Raw genomic sequence first — 21,632 nt, 5'->3', positions numbered from 1 at the left:
CCAGGGTCTTGCTCTGTCACCTAGGCTGGAGTGCAGTGATGTGATCATAGCTTACTGCAGCCTTAAACTGCTGGGTTCAAGTGATCCTCCTGCCTTGGTCTCCCGAACTGCTGGGATTATGGGCATGGGCCACTATGCCTGGCTCACATAGTTCTATGTGGTTTCCAATCACCCATCTCTGTGGTCACCCACTGCCCCTGGCTTGTGATTCAAGCCATTTGTATGGGATGGCCATAAAAATCTGTGTATATAGCTATTATTGTTGTCTTTTAAAAACAGATTGAACCCTTTATTATTTCTTCTGGTTTATACTAAAAATATAGGTTTATTCCATGAAAATCAAACATGCAAATCACCTGAAGCAATAAATGCATCAGGTGCATGGTCAGAGATCAGTAAAAATGCCTCAATGCACTGCTGCTGTTACTCCGTAAGGCAGATTATCTGTAAAGGAGATTTAAATAATAAGAAAAGGAAGTCTTTTATACATACCACCAGTTGCCATCTCTGGCACTCATCATTATCTGTGTCAGTTCTGGGTTAATTCTAGGTGATTTTTCTCCTTGTTAGGGTTGTATTTTCTTGCTTCTTTCCATGCCTATCTTTATTTTATTTTTATTTTTTAAATTTATTTATTTTTATTGTTAAGTCATAGCTGTGTACATTAGTGCAATCAAGGGTACAATGTGCGGGTTTCATATACAATCTGAAATATTCTCATCAAACTGTTCAACGTCCATGCCTATCTTTAGACCAGTCTTTGATCGGATGTCAGACATTGTGAATTTTACCTTGTTAGATGTGGATGTTTTTAACATTCCTGTCAATATCCTTGAGCTTTGTTTTGGGATGCAGTTATTTTGAAATGATTTGATCCTTCCAGATTTTATTTTTAAACTGTTAGGTGGGACCATTGAAGCCTTTATTCTAATACCAGTTTTGCTTTACTATTGAGGCAAACCCTTTCTGAGTACTTTATTTCATATCCCATGAATAATGAGGTTTTCTAATCTGGATGGAGAAAACAGGAACAGGGGTACTGGTAAGGGCTCACCCAATTATTTTTCAAAGATCACTGTTCTTTATTGTTCTTTATTCCAATGTTTAGGAAACTGTTGTTACATACATTTTGTCGGGTGATTCAGTTGTTTTGGTGTAATCAGGGAATTCCTGATATTCCATATTAATTGGGAGGGGAGTACATTTTTATAATAGTAAAATGCCCCATCATGTGGAATTAAGCCATTATCATTGAACACATCATGTAATGTCTTCCTACACATTGTGCGTTGTGATGTAATGCCAATACATGATTATTGTATTTGCCCTATAGTTCACTGCCCACATATTACAGGACCAACAACATTGGTCCAGCAAGAAAGTGAAGATGGAGAGAGAGATGGAATAGAGAGAGACGACAACCATCTTCCGAATATCTTATGGCATTTCTCTGGAGCCCCACACAGAGTCAGCACTCAGCTGTTGGTTGCATAGTTGAATGAACGTGTGCAGGCTTACATGCATGCATGCATGTATAAACACATGTAGAAATGCCCAGGACAGGCTGGATTCTTCCCTCCCCTGCTATTCTCCATTATGCAGACCTGACACCCCACATCCTTCAGACCCTCTTCCTGGAACACAGCTCTCATTCTGGAGAACTGCTCCAGGGCCGTCCTTCCAGGAAGAAACCCCGGGCTTCTGGGAGGCAGCACGCTATCCCACATACTGTCCCATACCTTGTTTCAGGTAATTTCCTCACTCCTCCTTTTTCTCCTCACTGCCTTGCTATTTTTAAGTGGATTCCTCTTTTAATTTCTTCACCATAACCCTGGTGATCCTTAGATTTCAGGATGTGAACACCACTTTTAATTATAATGTGAACTTTTAGAGTTTCAGAACCCTGCCCTCTTTTTTTCTATTTGCAAAAAGCATCCAATATTTCTCTTAATAATAATTTTTGCTTTATTATTATGTAGCCCCAGGGCTATTAGTGACTAGGAAAAGGGAATTTGATAGAGGTCATTTCAGTTTTGGACACTTGATCTTAGCAAAAAGGTCGAGAAGTGATGTCATTTCAGTTTCGGAATTGGTGAACAAAACCAAATACTTTTATTATTATTATTAAATCATACCTGTGTACATTAATGCACTCATGGGGCACCATACACTGGTTTTATAGACCGTTTGACACATTTTCATCACACTGGTTAACATAGCCTTCCTGGCATTTTCTTAGTTATTGTGTTAAGACATTTATATTCTACATTTAGTAAGTTTCACATGTACCCTTGTAAGATGCACCGCAGGTGTAATCCCACCAATCACCTTCCCTCCATCCATCCTCCCCCCTCACTCCCCTCCCGCTCCCTCTTCCCCCTATTCTTAGGTTATAATTGGGTTATAGCTTTCATGTGAAAGCCATAAATTAGTTTCATAGTCGGGCTGAGTACATTGGATACTTTTTCTTCCATTCTTGAGATACTTTACTAAGAAGAATATGTTCCAGCTCCATCCATGTAAACATGAAAGAGGTAAAGTCTCCATCTTTCCTTAAGGCTGCATAATATTCCATGGTGTACATATACCACAATTTATTAATCCATTCGTGGATCAATGGGCACTTGGGCTTTTTCCATGACTTAGCAATTATGAATTGGGCTGCAGTAAACATTCTGGTACAAAGTTTAAATCTTTAATCCAGTGAGAGTCTATCTTAGTTAATGGTGAAAGGTGTGGGTCCAGTTTCAGTCTTCCACAGGTTGCCAGCCAGTTCACCCAGCACCATTTGTTAAATAGGGAATCTTTTCCCCACTGAATGTTTTTAATTGGCTTGTCAAAGATTAAATAACGGTAAGTAGCTGGATTCATCTCTTGGTTCTCTATTGTTCCAGACATCTACTTCTCTGTTTTTGTGCCAGTACCATGCTGTTTTGATCACTATCGATTTATAGTATAGTCTGAGGTCTGGTAGCATGATTCCTCCTGCTTTGTTTTTATTTCTGAGTAACGTCTTGGCTATTTGAGGTTTTTTCTGATTCCATATAAAATGAAGTATTATTTTTTCAAGATCTTTAAAGTATGACAGTGGAGCTTTAATAGGGATTGCATTAAAATTGTATATTGCTTTGGGTAGTATGGACATTTTAACAATGTTGATTCTTCCCAGCCATGAGCATGGTATGTTTTTCCATTTGTTAACATTTTCAGCTATTTCTTTTCTTAGAGTTTCATAGTTCTCTTTATAGAGATCTTTCATGTCCTTTGTTACATAAACTCCCAAATATTTCATCTTCTTTGGCACTACTGTGAATGGAATAGAATCCTTAACTGTTTTTTTAGCTTGACTATTGTTGGTATATATAAAGGCTACTGACTTATGAATGTTGATTTTGTAACCTGAGATGCTGCTGTATTCCTTGATCACTTCTAAGAGTTTTGTAGTAGAATCCCTGGTGTTTTTCAGATATACAATGATATCATCTGCGAAGAGCGAAAGTTTGATCTCTTCTGACCCTACATGGATACCCTTGATCGCCTTTTCATCCCTAACTGAGGTGGCTAAAACTTCCATTACAATGTTAAAGAGCAGTGGAGACAATGGGCAGCCTTGTCTGGTTCCTGATCTGAGTGGAAATGATTTCAATTTAACTCCATTCAATATGATATTGGCTGTGGATTTGCTGTAGATGGCCTGTATCAGTTTAAGAAATGTCCCTTCTATACCAATTTTCTTAAGTGTTCTGATCATGAAGGGATGCCGGATATTATCAAAAGCTTTTTCTGCATCGAGATAATCATATGGTCTTTGGTTTTTAATTTGTTTATGTGCTGAATTATACTTATAGATTTATGTATATTGAACCAGCCTTGAGTCCCTGGGATAAAACCGACTTGGTCATGATGTATAATTTGTTTAATGTGTTGCTGGATTCTGTTTGTTAGGATCTTGTTGAATATTTTTGAATCTATATTCATTAGTGATATTTGTCTATAATTATCTTTTCTTGCTGGGTCCTTTCCTGGTTTGGGGATCAAGGTGATGTTTGCTTCATAGAATGTGTTGGGTAGTTCCTTCTTTTTCTACATTTTGGAACAGGCCGAGTAATATAGGTACTAGTTCCTCTCTAAAGATTTGGTAGAATTCTGATGTGAAGCCATCTGGTCCCAGGCTTTTCTTTTTAGTGAGATTTTGTACGGTTGATGCTACTTCCGAACTTGATATGGGCCTGTTCAACATTTCCACTTGATTCTGGCTAAGTCTTGGAAGGTGACATGCTTCCAAGTATTGGTCAATTTCCTTCTGAATTTCATATTTCTGAGAATAAAGTTTCTTATAATATTCATTAAGGATTTTTTGAATTTCTGGGGAGTCTGTTGTTATTTTGTCTTTGTCATTTCTGATTGATGAGATTAGAGATTTTACTCATTTTTTCCTGGTTAGGTTAGCCAAAGGTTTATCTATTTTATTGACCTTTTCAAAAAGTCAACGTTTTGATTGATTGATCTGTTGTATAATTCTTTTGTTTTCAATTTCATTTAATTTTGGTTATTTCTTTTCTTCTACTGGGTTTGGGGTTGGAATGTTAATCCTTTTCCAGTTGCTTGAGATGTGCCATTAAGTTGTTAACTTCCTCTCTTTCCTTTCTCTTGAGGATGGCTTGCAGTTCCATAAATTTCCCTCTTAGGACTGCCTTTGCGGTATCCCCAGAGGTTCTGATACTTCACGTCTTCATTGTCGTTTTGTTCCAAAAATTTGGCAATTTCCTTCTTAAGCTCATCTCTGACCCAGCTATCATTCAGTATAAGGTTATTTAACTTCCATGTTTTTGTATGAGTATGCAAATTCCTGTTGTTACTGAGTTCAACTTTTATTCCATGGTGGTCCGAGAAGATGCACGGAATAATTTCTATTCCTTTAAATTTACTGAGGTTAGACTTGTGACCTAAGATGTGATCGATTTTGGAGTATGTTCCATGGGCTGATGAGAAGTATGTGTATTCAGTTTTTTTTGGGATGAAATGTTCTGTAGATGTCTGCTAAATCCAAATGTCTGATGGTTAGATTTATATCTAAAATTTCTTTGCTCAGCTTCTTATTGGAGGATCTATCCAACACTGCCAAAGGAGTGTTGAAATCTCCAACTACTATGGAGCTGGAGGAAATCAAGTTGCTCATGTCTGTTAGAGTTTCTCTTATAAATTGAGGTGCATTCTGGTTGCGTGCATAGATATTAATAATTGAAATCTCATCATATTGAGTATTACCCTTAAGAAATATGAAGTGACCATTCTCATCCTTCCTTACTTTTGTTGGTTTAAAGCCTATAGTATCTGCAAATAAAATTGCAACACCTGCTTTTTTCTGATTACCATTTGCCTGAAATATGGATGACCATCCTTTCACTCTGAGTCTAAATTTGTCTTTTAAGGTAAGATGTGACTCTGGTATGCAGCAAATAGCTGGCCTGAGTTTTTGTATCCAGTCAGGTAACCTGTGCCTCTTTAGAGGACAGTTTAAGCCGTTCACATTAATGGAGAATATTGATAAGTCTGGTAAAATTTTGGATATCGAGTTTTTCGAAAGTCCAGTGGGCATTTTTAATCCTTTCACCACTGTGGATGTTGGAGTTTGATCAAAAGTTTCTCAGTGAGTTTACTTTCGTGGTAGACAATTGGATTTGTCATTATGGAGGATCGGTCTGAGAATATCCTGAAGAGCTGGTTTGGTTATGGCAAATTTCTTCAACATATGAATGTCATTAAAGTATTTAATTTCTCCATCATAAATGAAACTCAGTTTAGCTGGATACAGGATCCAGGGTTGAAAGTTATTTTGCTTTAGGAGAATAAAAGTTGATGACCAACCCTCTTGTGGCTTGAAAAGTTTCAGCAGAGAGATCTGCAGTCATTCTAATATACTTCCCTCTGTAGGTAATGGATTTCTTACGTCTGGCTGCTTTCAGAATTTTCTCATTCATATTAACTTTAGTGAAGTTAATTATGATATGCCTGGGGGGTGTCTTATTGGGATTGAGTTGTGTTGGGGTTCTGAAACTGTCTGCTATCTGAATTTCAGAATCTCTTGCATGTCTGGAAAATTCTCTTTCATAATTTCATGGAGAAGGGCCTCTGTGCCCAGCAAGGCCACTTCATCACTTTCAGGGATTCCAATGAGGCAGATAGTAGCCTTCTTTGAATTATCCCAGAGCTCTCTGAGAGAATGATCCATTTTTGCTCTCCATTTCTCTTCCTCTTTGAGAGTTTGGGAGCGTTCAAAGGCTTTGTGTTCAATGTCAGAAATCCTTTCTTCTGCTTGCTCCACTCTGTTACTGAGTTATTCTACTGTATTTTTCAGATATTTGAGGGCTGCAAATTCTTGCTTCAGTGCGTCAAAATCTTTGGTTGCTTTGTCTTTAAATTCGTTAAATTCTTGAGACAACTCTTGAATTTCTCCTCGAATTTCTAATTCCAACTTTTGAATTGCTCCTCAAATTTCTAATTCCAATTTTTCCTCCATTCTATTAACCTTGTTCACCATCCAAATTCTGAATTCTATTTCTGACATGTTGGCCAGCTGTTTATGAATGGGATCTTCAGTTACATCTGCCATACCTTTCCTTGGGGGGGTTGATCTATTCTGGTTATTCATGTTACCAGAGTTTTTCTGCTGATTCCACCCCATGATTATTTTACACAATTTGATTTTTCTCCTGGAGCTTTGTCAAGGACCTGTACAGTGCTATGGCCTGAGAAATGGGGGACCTACTTGGTGTGGTGGGACTAAGTCTTTCTGTCTTGTTTTCAGCTGGTCTCTTTTCGACCTTAATGAAACAGTTACTCTGGGTTGAAGTCTCAGCTGTGGAGAAATACCAGCAATTAAGTCACCCCACCCCCGACAGGCAACAATTGGAAAAGGAAAATCAAACCTTCCTACAACCAGACACCCAGAGCACCACTTGAATAGTCCTCGGGTGATTGGCTCAGTTCAAAATGTCCAAATAAATTGTCTCAGTCAGCACTTGTCTCAGGTGGGAGACTTTAAAAGGTCTCTGGCAACTGGATCGCAGGGGTCTGGTGCCAACTAAGATATGACTTGCTCTGGTGCTCCGTGAAGTCAGGGGGACCCACCCAGCAAATAGATTAGTCTGGGAAGTTTGATGCCTCCTTCCCCATCTTATACCTCTGTCACACCCAGTCACTGATAGCTCCGCAGGGCTGTGACCCAGTTGCCTGAAGTGAACAGGTACTCCAGGCGTTTGCACCTGCCTGAGTCACAAGGAAATGTATATTTGCTCAGCCAGGCCGCTGCGCTCTGCCCCTATCCAGCAGGGGGAGGTGAGGCCTGACAACCTCGGGCGCTTGATGGAGGCTGCGGGGTGTTCACTCAGTTCCAGCCCCACCCCTGATTGATGTTACTGACAGAACAGAACAACTTTGCGAGAATTTGTTTCTGTCTCTGCTAAATTCCCCTGCAGAAGAGAAGCTGTTTTGAGTTCCTAGAGCCTGCACCTCAGGCCCTGTCTTTGCTCCTACAGGTTTGTATTCTGTTAGTTGTCAGTTGTAGCCTCCTATCTTCCTTTGTCTATAAACTGATGATCCCCTGAGGGCAGGGTGCGTCTTAGGCTCAGTAAAGCTGTCCTCTGGGTCAGCTTTTTCCTTGGAATTTCCTGGCTCTGTGCGTGTGTTTTCTAGTCCCTGCGCTCCACCCAGGCCGGTACCACCTCAGGCAAACCCTTTCCTCCCGGGACCTGCATTTCCGTCCCAATTCTGTTCTGTGGTGGTTGTCACCTGAGAAGATGCCCGGTCTCCTCTGGTTGCCCAGGGAGACAGGGGGTGTGGCTTCGGAATATCCGGGAGTGAGCCCTATTGTTGCCAAAAAGGGCTGGTGCTCTGTGCCTCGGGGCACCGCCCCTCCGGTGTGGTTTCCTCTCAGCCGACATTCCTCTCCTCACTCCCGTGCCACAAAATTAGCACTGACCAGCTTCAGTCTAGGCCCTGTCCACACCTCTTGAGAAATTACCCAAGAATCTGGACTCCTGGGGGACAGGCCTCCAGACCTCAGAGTGAGAATGGAGGGGAGTGCTGGGAGCTCAGAATTGCAGGTAGAGAATATATACAGTTTTATGCCTGGCAGGAGAACGCCGTGGCACCCTAGTAGGGGAGGTAAGTCCAGTTTTTAGAGGGTCTCTCCCATGGAGTGTAGAGGGAGGACCTTTGAACTCTGCTCGTTTGTTTGTGGGGCACTCCGAGCCATTCTCATGCGGGAGGGGACTCTTGTCTGCTTGGTGATGGATTTTTGTACCTTTTGTTTGTATCCTTGGGGTTGCAGCTTGCCTCAGTGGGGTTGATGTGCGTTCTTCAACCTTCTCTCTTGGTGCAGCTCTAATCCACCAGGTTACTTGCTAAATTTCTGTCCTTTAACTCTCCTTTTGGACAGGAGCCTCTGTGGAAAGCTGGCTTCCGTTGGCCATCTTGTGTCCATCCCTTAAACCAAATACTTCTATACTTTGTTGCTAAAGCATGCTCAAAGAAAACAGTAACAAGGAGTGGCGCCTGTGGCTCAAAGGAGTGGGGCACTGGACCCATATACCAGAGGTGGCAGGTTCAAACCTGGCCCCAGTCAAAAACTGCAAAAAAAAAAGAAAAGAAAACAGTAACAAATAAGCAACCAGCAGCTTTGAAATGTTTCCCATCGTAAAAGAGTTTTTATTCTGGTTTCACGGTCAATTACAGGTACCTACAACAGACTATAGACAAAAATAATTAGGAAGGGTTCAATAAAAATATCCAGAAAATAATAAAATAGGGGATGTTCAGTCTTGCAGACCTCAGACAAGTTATCAAGTCTTAATTTCAGTCCTAACGTTGAGCGATAGAATCCCTAATTCAGATGGGATGATCAATTTAAAACAAGACCACAGGCTCCAATCCTAACTATGCTGACTTCTAAAAAATCTGAAAATCTTATGACCGTAATCTGTCAGGTTAAAACTTGAAGACTGAATATAGTTTTGTAAGGACAGTGGAAAAAATGAGATAAAAAATAGTCTGGAAAAATCAAACAGATATGCTCAAATAGTTAGGAAAGCCAGGTGGGGGATGACAGGGGAGATGAACCTTGCTGCACACAGGGCAGGGTCAGGTGGCATGAAGGATGGCCTGACCTCAGCAGGGGGGCTAGTTCCACAGCATCGAGGGCTGAGGTCAGGACAGTCCTGGAGGAATGCTGGCTCTCTCAAACATAGCTACCACTAGACTAAGGCTTCTCAGGGACCCTCAGCCCTCTGCTGTGTGGGTGTTCAATGATGACAGGGAGGGACAGCTTGAGAGGGAGGTGCTGTAACAATGTCACGGCAGGCTGAGGCCTAGACCCTATACCCCTGGTGAAGGGCTGTGTCTGGGGTGGAGGTCAGTATTACTTAAAGGCCTGAGGGGTTTTTGCTGTGATGAGATCTAAACTGGCCCCCTAAACTAGGGGATGATCTCATGTGCACTATTCCTGAAAGAAACTTCAGGATGTTCCAGAGATAAATGATGCCTCTCCCCCACTAGACTTAGGGTGGGTTTTGGGGTAGTACTCATGGGACCTGGTGTCATGGGAAGAGACGTCCGAGTCTGAGGACACCGGCTCTTGGAGAGGTGGCTTCTTGGCAGGCCTCTTTTTCTTCCTTCTGGGGTTCTCCTGTCTCTGATCTCTCGAATCATCAGTATCAACTTCCTTCAGGGGCCAGGGCAGTAAAGCAGAGTTTTTTGTCTCCATGTTCTCTCTAGACAAAGAGCAAGAGATCAGGGTTACCTGAGTCCTAATAGCTGCTGTGTCTACAGAGATGCCAAGCCAGCCCCATGCATGTTTCTTAGCTCTCTGTCCAGATCATTCTTCCTATGGAAAGGAGGCTCAGGATTCCTGTGGGGCCCATGGTCTAGGTGGGGCCTAACCCTACTCAGTTCATCCCCACAGGCCTTGGTGTCTGAGAGTCTCATGTGGCATGGAGAACCTAACCATCTGGACCCTGTCCTGACCAGGTCAGTGAAGACAAAGCCCAGAAACCCCTGGGAATGCCCCAGCATGGACCCCTGCCCACTGTAAGGGGTTCAGCTTGGCGCCCTCACATTCCAGTTTGCCTCTGAACCAGAGACGGCTTCCATACCCCAGGTTTCTCTAGTGACTTCTAGACATACTATCAGAAACATAGTCCCACATGCCACAAATGATATGATTTGCATACATTTAATTGGAAAAAACGTAGGCATGCCTAGGAAGTCATGGAACTGGATTACTATTTAGAAAATGCACTGCACAAAGCTTATTTATCCAGAAGTGTGTCCTTCAAGGAAGACATCTTGGGAACACCATGGCCTCATTCCAGCCATACCACTGTGGCTCCAAGTTTTTCTGAGCCTTCAGGGTAAATTGAGGACACCAGCTACCTGGTGATAAACCTTATTTTGTTCCCATAAAAAGTATCGATTACTTTGATCACCCTGCCTTTGCTATGAATAACTTTTTGCTGTGTTTTATTTTTACTCTGAATAACTTATCACCATTGCTGTGGCAGATTTTTCTAGAAGTTGTTAGGAAACATGTAACAAGCTAGTAAAAGGACTTTTAGTTACTTCCAAATGGATAATGCCATCATTCAAATCCCTCATCAAAAGATCAAAATTCACCACATGTGGTAATTTTCAAAGACTACCCTGTTTCCCAGAAAATAAGACATCCTCCGAAAATAAGACCTACTTACAGAAAAGATAAGACGTCCCCTGAAAATAAGACCTAGCGCATCTTTGGGAGCACACCTTAAAATAAGACACTGTCTTATTTTCGGGGAAACAGGGTAGCTCTAAGACTCAAGAGAGAATTCCCAAGAAAGACTAAAAAATTGGCCCAAGCACTATCAGTAACAAAACCCTTTCTGGGAAGCCACAGCCAACATTATCTTTTAGTATGAGGCCAGCACTGATGTGGATGTATCAGTTCTGTGACAGAAGGCTCTTAGAGTCATCCTGAAATCACACTGAAAGGTTGTATCCCCTCCACTGCCCGCTCTGTGAAATCTAAATACAGCCTCATCCAGCACATCACCCTCAGCCATCTCTGAAATTGCTATCTCCCTTTAATCGACACATTCTATGTCCCTTTCCCAGGGTGTCTCTATTTCTCAAGTAGATTGACTGAAGTCTAGTCTCTGACCTATAACCTCTCAGAAAGAAGAACAGGAAGGGGCAGAGGAAAGTGGAGAGTTTTTTGGGTACACTACAAGCCCCAGAAGAGAGACCTTGGAAGGAGCCAGGAAGAAAGGTGAGAGAGACCAGGAAGCAGTGTGTGGCCAGCCCTCAGCAGGGCACTGGTCAGAGCTATGGGCCACCTGCATAATGGAATTCAAGGCTGGCAGGAGTGAAACGAGGTGTTGTCACTCAAAGTCACAAAAAATATAGTGTTAAGTGAAAAAAGGGTCACAACAGAATGCATATTGTGTTTTCATCTTTGTTATGAAGGCTGTGGAAACCTTTGCATCACACTGTTCACAGCCATCCCTGGGAAATGGATTCCAGCGGAACTGTCATGCTTCCAGGCTAAAAAAATCTTTTTGCAACTATTATACATAATGAGGAGAAACAGTAAAGCTTTTTGCTTCAAGGAAAAACAAGAATCAACACAGCAGGGAAAGCACTCTAGAAGGATATATACCAAAATATAAATAATGATTACTTTTGAAATGTGGGACTATGAATGGTTATTTTTTTGGTTTTCTTTTAACATATAAATTATGTTAACTATGTATTGCTTTTGGATGAAGAAAAGGACAATGTTTTAATGATTAGAACAAAAAGCAGGCAGGGACAATAGGACATTGTGAATTTTAATGATTAGAACAAAAGCAACATCTTTTCTGAGTGAGACTCTTCCTTAACCTATCTCTGTCTCTCCATTTAGAGACCATACATGTGGTTTCTCCCATGTGATCGTCTCAATAACTCCAAGAAGCAAATGATGGGGAATCTCCCCCGCGTTTGGCATCCTCTCTTCTCAGCAGGGCAGGGGACTCACAGACCATGTTCTCCCCTGGCTGCCTCCCTGGGGTCCTGTTCACATCAGTGGGCTGTTGTCTCTGGCTGCCTCAGGGGAAGGCACATGGTGGGGCTGATGGTCCAGTTTCCAATTTTCTCTAGGAGAGAGACGTGCCTCTCCCAGGTGTCACACAGCCATCCAGATATGAGGCCACTGGCAGACCTGACCAGAATTCATACACCTGGTACCACATGACTAGCTAGAAATCCTTTCCAGCAGAGCGGAGGTCCTCTCTCCCTCCATTCTTGACAGGACAAGGCTTGGGCAAGTTACTGTCAAGGCTTCTCCTTGAGAAGATTCTTTATAGGGACTATGGTTTCTTTTTTTTTTTTTTTATTGTTGGGGATTCATTGAGGGTACAATAAGCCAGGTTACACTGATTGCAATTGTTAGGTAAAGTCCCTCTTACAATCACGTCTTGCCCCCATAAAGTGTGACACACACCAAGGCCCCACCCCCCTCCCTCCGTCCCTCTTGGGACTATGGTTTCTTAAAAAGAAATTAATAACTTCCAAATGCCATCATGGGAAAGCCAACTAGGACTAATTATTTTCTGTGTGCTCCAGACAAACCAGCAGGCATCTGAAGGAAGTTGTTGGGTACGGAGACCCTGGAGGCAAGGAATGTTCCTCTCTGGCTGCCTGGTTGCTGTCGTGTGGTCGTGGGCAGCATCGTGGGTGTGTCTGCAGGAGGGGAGACCCTCCTAGGGCTCATGTATAGCTTATCTGGGTCTAGGTCAGCTCCCAATTTCTATTACAATAAAATATTAACCTCCTGTTATCTCTTTCTTGAGCAGTTTGGTAACTTTCCATAAAGCCATTTGGATTTAGGAATCTGTCCCAATGGAAATAATTTCCATTTTCTTTAACACTCCTCCCTGTAGTGTTGTGGCCTCACCTTGTCTTCCTGACAGCAGAGAAATTAAGTCATTGATGGAAACGTCAAGATTCAGCACTGCCTCTGACATGACATTAGATGGATCACTTCCCTTCATCTTGCCTGGTCACTCCTGACAGTTGTTCCCTTAGAGGCAGCTGTGCCTTTGAAATCATTAAGCCTCAGTATGTCATTAGCTCCCTCTGGTTGGATCAGGAGCCCCATTTCCTGTGCTGCAGCAATAAACCCTGTCCGTGAGTGTCCTCTTTTACCCAGAAGGACAAATGCCATCGCCTACTATTCAAAATTGCGTGCTGTGGTGCCCTGGAACTTGGGACAAGGGAACACAAGGAGTTATAGAGATTACCCAACCCTTGGGATCAGTGGTAACAATTTGAGTGGCAACAGTTTTTCTCTCACCAGTCTCTTTATTTTCTGTCCCTTCATCAATTGTTAAAACTCAGAGGCCCCTGGTCCTCTGTCAGACATCCATTCAGTACCTACCCCATAGGTCCTCCTGTTCTTTATGTTCTAAGACAGGTATGCCGACAGAGAGACACTTGGGACAGAATAGAAATGAGGCCTCAAGGAGCCAGCAAGAACCCAGGCGAGCCGCCAGTGCTTTATCATGTGAACAAGGTGGGTTTTGACCCCAGAGAGCACGCAGTGGGTGCTCAGCCCTTTCTCCCCAGAAGTGGAACCAGCCTCTTCTGAAAAGTCAGTGAAGTCCCAGTACCTGGCTCTCCCTCCAAACATGCACACGTTTATCATGTGTTTATCAAATTATTCAACCAAATCTGTAGCCTAAAATAATTCATAGGCACCTAATTTAACTCTTTTTTGGTATCAGACTGAGCAAAAGAAAGCCATTTGGCAGGTCCCTTCCAGGCGTGCTGGTGGAGAATGTGGCTGGCTGGAGGTCAGGGCCATGGCAGCCCTTCCTCTCCCCTCCCCTGAGTGGGTCTGGGCTGAGCAGCAGAGCAAGGTGCACAGGTGTGAGGGTGGGGGCGGGGAGGCATGGGAGGTCTCACATCAGGTGTACACATGGCACCTATCCTGCTCCTGCCCTTACCCCCACTATAAGGAGACATTCCCCTGTGAAATTATCATGAGCTTGGCCAACATCAGTCATTCCAGAGAGTGAAATAAAAAAAGCAGTTGAGCAATATCTGCTTACTTCATGTAAAGGCTTTTCCTTCCTTAACAGAGATAGGTTAAGGAAGTCTCACTCAGAAAAGATGTTCTGGATGCCACGGAATGTAGGAAAAAGCTCAGAGGCACTACTGCAGGGAAGAGAAAGAAAGAACAATCACTTCTCTCCATCGGGGACACACTCTTAGGAGATACACATCTTGACTGTGGTGTCAGAGAATCCAGTCATTGTGCCGCAAAGGAAAGAGAAAATCAGCATCAGCCTCACTCATTTCAAAAATGGGAGCACCAAAATTCCCATGGCAAATATGGGAGCACCAAAATTCCCTCCTCTCAGAACCAGTCATTTGGAATTCAGCAATATGGATAATATATTTTGCAAGCCAACCCTGTTAAAAGTCTTCAAAATTGTTCAGGTGTTCAATTTTGAGTTGAAAATAAAAATTAGCCTTGGCTTTGGCCATGCTAGATCAATTTTGAACCCTTCACCTTCCAAACCCTTTCCCTCTTGTCTTTCACTGTGACCATCTTTAGTTAGGAGCCAGGAGAGGGACCCATAGGAAACTCCCCCAGTCACCCACAACTGAAGACCCCAGGAAGGAAGAGAAGGAGGGGCTCGAGCTGGTCATAGAACTCTGGTCCACCCAGCTGCTCAGACCAGGTATCCCTTGTCTTACCCCAAGTAGATGGTTGGAGTGGATTCAATATTTTAAGTTAAATTTAGTCAGATAATGTCCTGTTGGAGATGTAACCTATAGCACATTTTGTTAATAGCCTGTGAAGAAAGCCCCAGGAATTTTTTTAATAGCCTCACTTGGTACAATGGTGCAAAGACTTAATAAGGAACCGACCAAAGGGAGGTGTGTTTATAAAGTGAGTGAGAAAGCGCTCCCGAGGAAAGGACCGGCCAGAAGGAAATCCCAGTGTAGATGCAAATAATACCTACACCTTTATTCTTGTGCTCAGTTCTGCTAGCTCTGATTTTAGAAACAGGTTAAGCTCCGAACTTAATGGATTGAATGTGATCTCTGCTTAGGAGAATTTGACTCAGTCTCTTCCTCCCAGCGAGGCAACCAGAGCAAAAAACAGTGGGAATTACAGTGGGAGATGAGGGAGTCAAGGAAAACTTCCACTGTGCAATCCCCTAGAAGAAAGAGTAGATAATAAGCAGCCCAGAGCTTTAAAGAAGATGTGGAACAACATAGAGAGAATTACATTGTGTTTCTAAAATAGTGATTCATAACATTGAATTTGGTGAAATGGGCAATACGTGGTACCTAGACTCATCTACTCATATTCTTTGATAACGTACTATCATTTGGGCATAATAGGAGCCAGGAAGGGGATCTGCAGGGACCATTTTTTTTTTTTTTAGTAGAATTTTGAGAGAGATTAATGTGCTTTTATTTTAAATGAAATATCACCCTCATCTAGACAAAGAATGAAAGATTATATCATGCATTTCAATAATTGGATCTAAGGAAAGATTCTCTATGGAGCCATGTAACCCTCAAGGAGCATCGCTGGGCACCCACTAGCACATGTTTGTCTGTCCATTGGTTCATTCTTCAAATATCATTAAACTGGACCCTGGCCACCAGGATTCAGAGGCAGATAGAACCCAGACCAAGCCTTTAAGAACTTGTGTCCACATGGTCCATTTGCAAAGGACATTTTCTTTAATAAAAACCTCTAAAGGATGTAGAGGGCCTCTGGGACATCACATAGTGATGATAACGCTTGAGTTCAATCTTGGGGTTCCTTAGGTGGCCAAGGGCAAAGAAGAGCATTCCAGGGAGGGAGCACTTAATCTGTGCAAAGGCACAGAGACAGCATGGTGTGGGGAAAGCTCACATGTTGTTTCATGTGGGTAGTGTGTAGAAGGCCCTGGCACTTTGGTTGAAGGGTGGCTAAGAACAAGTGAGACAGGCCCAGGGAAGACCAACAGAGGGCTGAGCTGGGATAAGAAAGGACTGGGGCGGGGGGCACCAAAGGATTTTTAAATGGGGAAGTGGACAGAACCGATTCGCAGAAGAGGAAGCTTACTCTGCCCGGCCCTTGTGGGACCATTGCAGGAGGCGGCCAGAGGACAGGGGAGTCCTTGCAAGTTAGGTTCACCGTAACATGGAGACTTGTGGGGTGTGGTGAGTAAAGGACAAGGAGCACCAGAAATGACTATAGGATTTCTGATTGAACAATTCTGTGACTAGGGGTGAATGGGTGAATCGAAATGGGGAAGGCTGAGATGTGAGCAGGATTGTGGGAAACTGTGATTTCAGTTTTAAATGTGTCAAATTTGTAATTCTGTGCACTCATACAGAAATATCCAGTGGGTGATTGGAAATATCACTATTCTTGCCATGCACTGAACTCCTGCTTTATGCCAGGCAAGGGCCATTCCCAATCTTCACATTACCCTACTCTTGCAGAGGAGAGGACAAGCTCAGAGATAAGCAACCTGCCCAGGGGCACAAAACTAAGGGAGGAATATGAATCCAAGTCTTGGTTTCCAGTGCCCTTTCTCCATGGTTATCCACCATGGCTGAACACTGCAACAAGCTGGGGGCTTTAAAAAATCCATCACAGGTCCCATTCATAGTCAGTCTGTGATGGTGGCTGCCAGTGTCTAATATGACCATGAGAACAAGCCTGGTCCATGTGGCAGAGCTCACTACTGATTCAGGCATGGGAGAGGTCCTGAGTGGTCTCTGTGGCAACAGTTTAAGCAGAGAGGTAAGGGTGGAAGCTGATGGCCAAGGCTGAGCGAGTGAATAGGCAGCAGAAGAGTGGAGACTTAAAGGCTATCCGACCACACGTGGAGACTGGCAGTGAGGTGAAGGGAGCATGTCAGATCACACTACAAAACCAATGGAGGTTTGCGTAACTTAGAAGTGTGTGTGTGTTCTAGTGCATGTGTGCATGTGTGTAAATAGGGCAGGCAAACCTGGGGTTTTGCTGAGGTGAAGAGGAGCTAAGGAGAGAGGAGAGAAGAATCCAGGTGATACAAAGATCCGAGGTGGGGGGTGACAGGTAGTGAACCATGCAGCCTTGGATAATGGACAGATGGAGGGAAACTCATCCTTTGAAATTAAGGAGGAAGACAGAGAGCTCCAAAAGCCTGGAGGTAGAGGATAAGAAGTTAAGAGAGAGAATGCCTGATAGTTTCTTTTTTGAAGTAGAAGGTGAGCCCATTGTCAAGAGTTCAGGTTGGCACCTGAAGACAGCCTGCAAACTCTAAGTGAAATTGGAGAAGGCTTCCTGGATCCCTTTTCCAATCTCTGCTCAAAATCCACCTTCAGCTCTTTTTGTATGCTCTTGAGGCAATGGTTCCATGACTCCAAACTTGATGCCCCTTGTTGGCCCCATGGACTTGAGTTTTGTTTCCTCTTTAGGCTTCAAGTTTTCCCAATGACTTGGCTTTCATCCACCTTTCTAGCTCTTAGCTAGCCTACTGTCCCTGTTGTCTGCCCTGCTGCAGCCCCAGGAAACCACCACCCACCCACCAACCCAGCCTCCCATTTGCTTACCAGGGCACAGATAAGCCAGGCCCAGTGCTTTACTCCCACCTCCCGATGAGGAGAGAGGCAGGGAGGTGACTGGTTCCAACTGGTACTAAATTAGACGGCCTTGAATCTTTACAAATAAAGAAGAACAATTCCTTCATATTCATGACAAATTCATGAATGTTTTTCTGAAGAGCCAGTCAAATAATGTTGAATTTGAGACTAGAAACAGATGGATGAATAAACAGCAGGTAAAAGGCTTGATGTTGAAGGGATAATAATCATAGAACCACATTTTAAGTAGGAAGTCCTCCACCTCTGCTCTTCTTCTTAGAGGTCATGGATCTTAACTCAGAAGCAGATCAAAGGCACAAAGATAACATTAATATTCAAGGAGTAAAAGTTGAGTACACTTACACTTTTGGATCCTCTTGAATTGGGAGTGACCTTATGTGAGAGCAAGAGAGAGCATACTTGTTTTGGCTGATCTTAATAAGTGCACTCCGAGGGCAAAATTCCTGTAATAATACCAAAAAGAGCTCACTCAATTTAAATCAGAAATGGCCACAATTCAGACATAATTTTATTCCAGCTCAACCCTTTGTAATAGCTTTTAGTCACTGCCCTATTCAGGGTGACACATAAGAGAGCAGTTTAAATTCAGAGCCTCACTTGGTAAGTATTTACTGAATAAAAGTCATTGTTGCATCCTCTCTGTCATTTCTCCATATTCTGGTCAGTTGCCAGACAAGTTTACCCACATAAGATGCACATACTCAGGTGCGCACACACACCCCTTCATGTAACCACTTCTCTATCTTCTTTTATGGCCTTAACTATCTCTTTCCTGGATACCTGTAACCACCAGCTTTTTGCTGAATGCCCAACCTTCAGCTTCATCAGATTTTCCGTCAGAACTGCCATGTCTTTCTCACTGGCCGCACCACTCTACCACCTAGAGCCCCCTGCCCTGTGGGCAAATTCCCAGGACCTTCCTTAGGCTCTGAGGCTTTCCCTTGGGATCCTGAGCCAACTGCCCTATCTCAACCTGCACCCTGGGGAATGCCTGAGGGGTCATCTATTAACACGCCCTTAGCTTGTTCCCCCACACCCTTGCATAGTAGATGTCCCCAGAGCAGTGCCACACGTCAAGACCACTTCTGCAAGTTCTACTTTCCAGAATGCCTCTCTCCCATCATCTAGACAGTACCAGGAAGCTCTGTCTTCTCTAAGGGGCTTCTCTGAGTTTATAACAAGACATTTCTTCTCATGTTCTCTTGGGTTGGACATGATGCTCCCATGGCCCCTGGCTCTGATGGCTTCCTCTTATCCCCTTAACCCTAAATTTCTTTTACCATAGTCCCATGGAACTACCTCAAGCCACAATCAAGAATTTCCTGCATATTTTTATTCTATAGACTAGGTACAAGGGCACAGTGGTTTAGAGTACAGGCCATGGAGCCAGATTGTACAAACACCTGCTCAACTGCTTGCCAGGGGTGTGACTTTACCTCTCTCTGCTTCAATTTCCTCATCTGAATACAAAGATAACAATAGTCCCTGCCTCACAGAGTACTGAGGATTCAACTGTCCACTATGTGTAAAGCGCTTAGCATCTATAGCACATAGTAAGGGCTTAAGAAAGTTAGCCAGTGTGACTCTTTTTTTGGCTTACCAATCTATTCTGCTTGCTAGTCTGTTTTCCAGGCATGTTAAGTGGTCCATCAAGACAATGTCATTTTCCATTAGAAATGTCATTCATTCAAGTAATTTAAAAAACAACTGTGAGACCCCTCTCTTCATAAGGCTGTGCTGAGAGTGGGGGGTGCCAAAGATGTGGCTCCTGCCTTTGAGGATTAGGAGCATGGTGAGGGAGGGAGCACCCTCCCACCAGCAGGAAGTGACGGTCAGACAGAGGCTTCAGGGTGACAGGAGCTTCCAATGGAAAGGAGATGGAGGGGGCAGTCTGGAGGGAAAAGCCCACTATCTTTCGGAAGGAGCAAGCCTTCCACTTGGCTGGAAGTCATGCTTATGGAGCAGGCTCATACAGGGCCTTGCTGGGATTCTCCTGGAGGGTGACAAGAAGTATGAGCATGTGTGTGAGGGGTGGAGTGGGGGCATCAAGCAGGTAAAGGTCATAATCAGATTTGTAAACTGATGATTTTTTTCTAAAAGTTTTAGTAAAAATATACAAAGAAATATGTACTTGAGGAAGGATCTCTTACACAAAACACAGAAAGGGCAATTCCTAAAGGAGAAGATGGGTAAATTTGACCCTATTAAAATTTAAAACTTCTCTGTCAACAAAGATTCCAAAGTTAGAAGACAAGTAACAGACCAAGAAAAGAATATTGGCTGCACATATTACCAAGAGTTACTATCCAGAAGACGCAGAAGACCTCCTCATATCAGTACAGGAGATAAAGGATCCAGTAGAAAATACAGATGCTTGATAAATATCTATCCAATGAGTGAACAAATCTAGAGGTGATAGAGTTAACTGCACTCTCACTCATTGGTCATGGGTGAGATTCAGGAGTGACGCTACTAACTATTGGGGCCACATTATTTCGTATATTTATTTTCTTTAACCCTCACAATCACCTTGCAAGAGAGAGAGGGAAAATATTGATATATAAAATACCCATTTCATATGTGATAAAACTGAGGCTCAGAAAGGCGAAGCAACCTGCCCAGATCAGACAGCGAGTGAAGAGCTGAGTGAATGTTCGGAAATGCAAACGCAGGTCCTTTTCACTGTAAGGCCCATGTTCTTCCCACTCTGCCCACTTCATATCTGTGCCCGCTTCTCTTCCTCTCTGCTGCCTACTGTGGGGGTGGTTCCTAGGCAGGTGTGAGATGGGGAGCCAGGGGGTGGTACCCCCTAATGGAGGGACTGCAGCAGGAGGAGGGTGCTTGGGGAAAGATGATGCGCTGACTTTGACACAGTGAGCTTGAGATACCTGTGCTCATGCAGAGGACTCAGCTAGAAACTTGGGGCTGGAGCTCAGGCTGGGAGTCGGGGCTGCTACCCCTGGCATGGAGGAGGTGTCCAAAGATGGAGGCTCACCCTGAGAGACAGACCCTCAGGCAGAGAACAGGTCTGTGAGGGGCCTAGAAGAGGCCAGAGCTACAGGGCCAGCAGCGGGGCATGAGGCAAGGGGAGGAGGAGGAGGGGAAAGAGGGGAAGGAGGAGAACAGACAGTGAGAGAGAGAGAGCAGAGCTGCAAGAACCCTGAGTGAGCCTGCCACCCTGTCAAAGGCAGAGCACAGACCCACGAGGAAAGCCAAATACCAGGGCGACCTGAGTGTGGGCTGAGTCTGTGTGGCAGAGGCAGGGGAGGGGTGGGGGTGGGGGCAGACACAGCAAGGAGGGGTGGGGGTGGGGTTGGGGGCAGACAGTGGGAGAAAGTCCTTTCCTCAATGCAAGTTTACATACTCTCCGGTTGTTACACTTCAAAACTGTGTAGAACTTTTCTGCAGTCATATTCTGACTCGGAAGTGCTATGACAATGGCGGGGACATAGAAGTCATATCCTTCAGGTATCACAATTTTGGCAAACACGTAATCTCCAACCTGTAGAGGAGAGCACATTTCACAGCAAATGTTTTGCTTATGGATCATATAGGTAAAGTCAACATAAAATATTAAAATACCCCCAGACAGTTGGCAAGTACTGATGCTGAAATTCAAACACATTTTTTTCTTGGTTAAGAAACAATTCTAAAATTCTCTGGGCCACATCTGGAATTTTGGGGCCACTGTGAGGAATCCCCATGTTAACAGGACTTTCAACAATTGACGAGGGTCTGGGGGACAGCCAACAAGATGGTGAGGGTTCTGGGAACCATCTCCTACGAACACTGAGTGAAGGCACTTAGGGTGTCGGCATGAAAAGATATGAACACTCAGACAGAGGAAAGGTGCAGATTTGTTTAAGGATACTCCAAAAGACACACTCAGAATCCACGGGTAAAAGTGGGGAAGAGATAACTTGCAGCACAAACAGAATTCTGTGAAGGGGCAC

At 43.7% G+C, this 21,632-nt stretch overlaps 1 protein-coding gene across 1 annotated transcript in view; it reads right to left on the bottom strand.

Annotated features, from left to right (window-relative positions):
• Positions 1–9,428: 9,428 nt before the first annotated feature.
• VWA3B (von Willebrand factor A domain containing 3B) overlaps positions 9,429–21,632 on the bottom strand; it is a 250,813-nt gene continuing 238,609 nt past the window's right edge. The window contains exons 26-28 of the mRNA XM_053588419.1: positions 21,044–21,181; positions 18,022–18,122; positions 9,429–9,770 (exon numbers count right to left, since the gene is read on the bottom strand). Coding sequence (XP_053444394.1) covers positions 9,515–9,770; positions 18,022–18,122; positions 21,044–21,181 — 495 coding nt within the window. The 3' untranslated portion in view covers positions 9,429–9,514. The remainder of the gene's footprint in view (positions 9,771–18,021; positions 18,123–21,043; positions 21,182–21,632) is intronic.

The sequence above is a fragment of the Nycticebus coucang genome, chromosome 4 (assembly GCF_027406575.1).
Source record: "Nycticebus coucang isolate mNycCou1 chromosome 4, mNycCou1.pri, whole genome shotgun sequence".
NCBI lineage: Eukaryota > Metazoa > Chordata > Mammalia > Primates > Lorisidae > Nycticebus > Nycticebus coucang.
The sequence above is the reverse complement of the archived record's forward strand: the minus strand, read 5'-3'. Positions and strand labels throughout refer to the sequence as shown.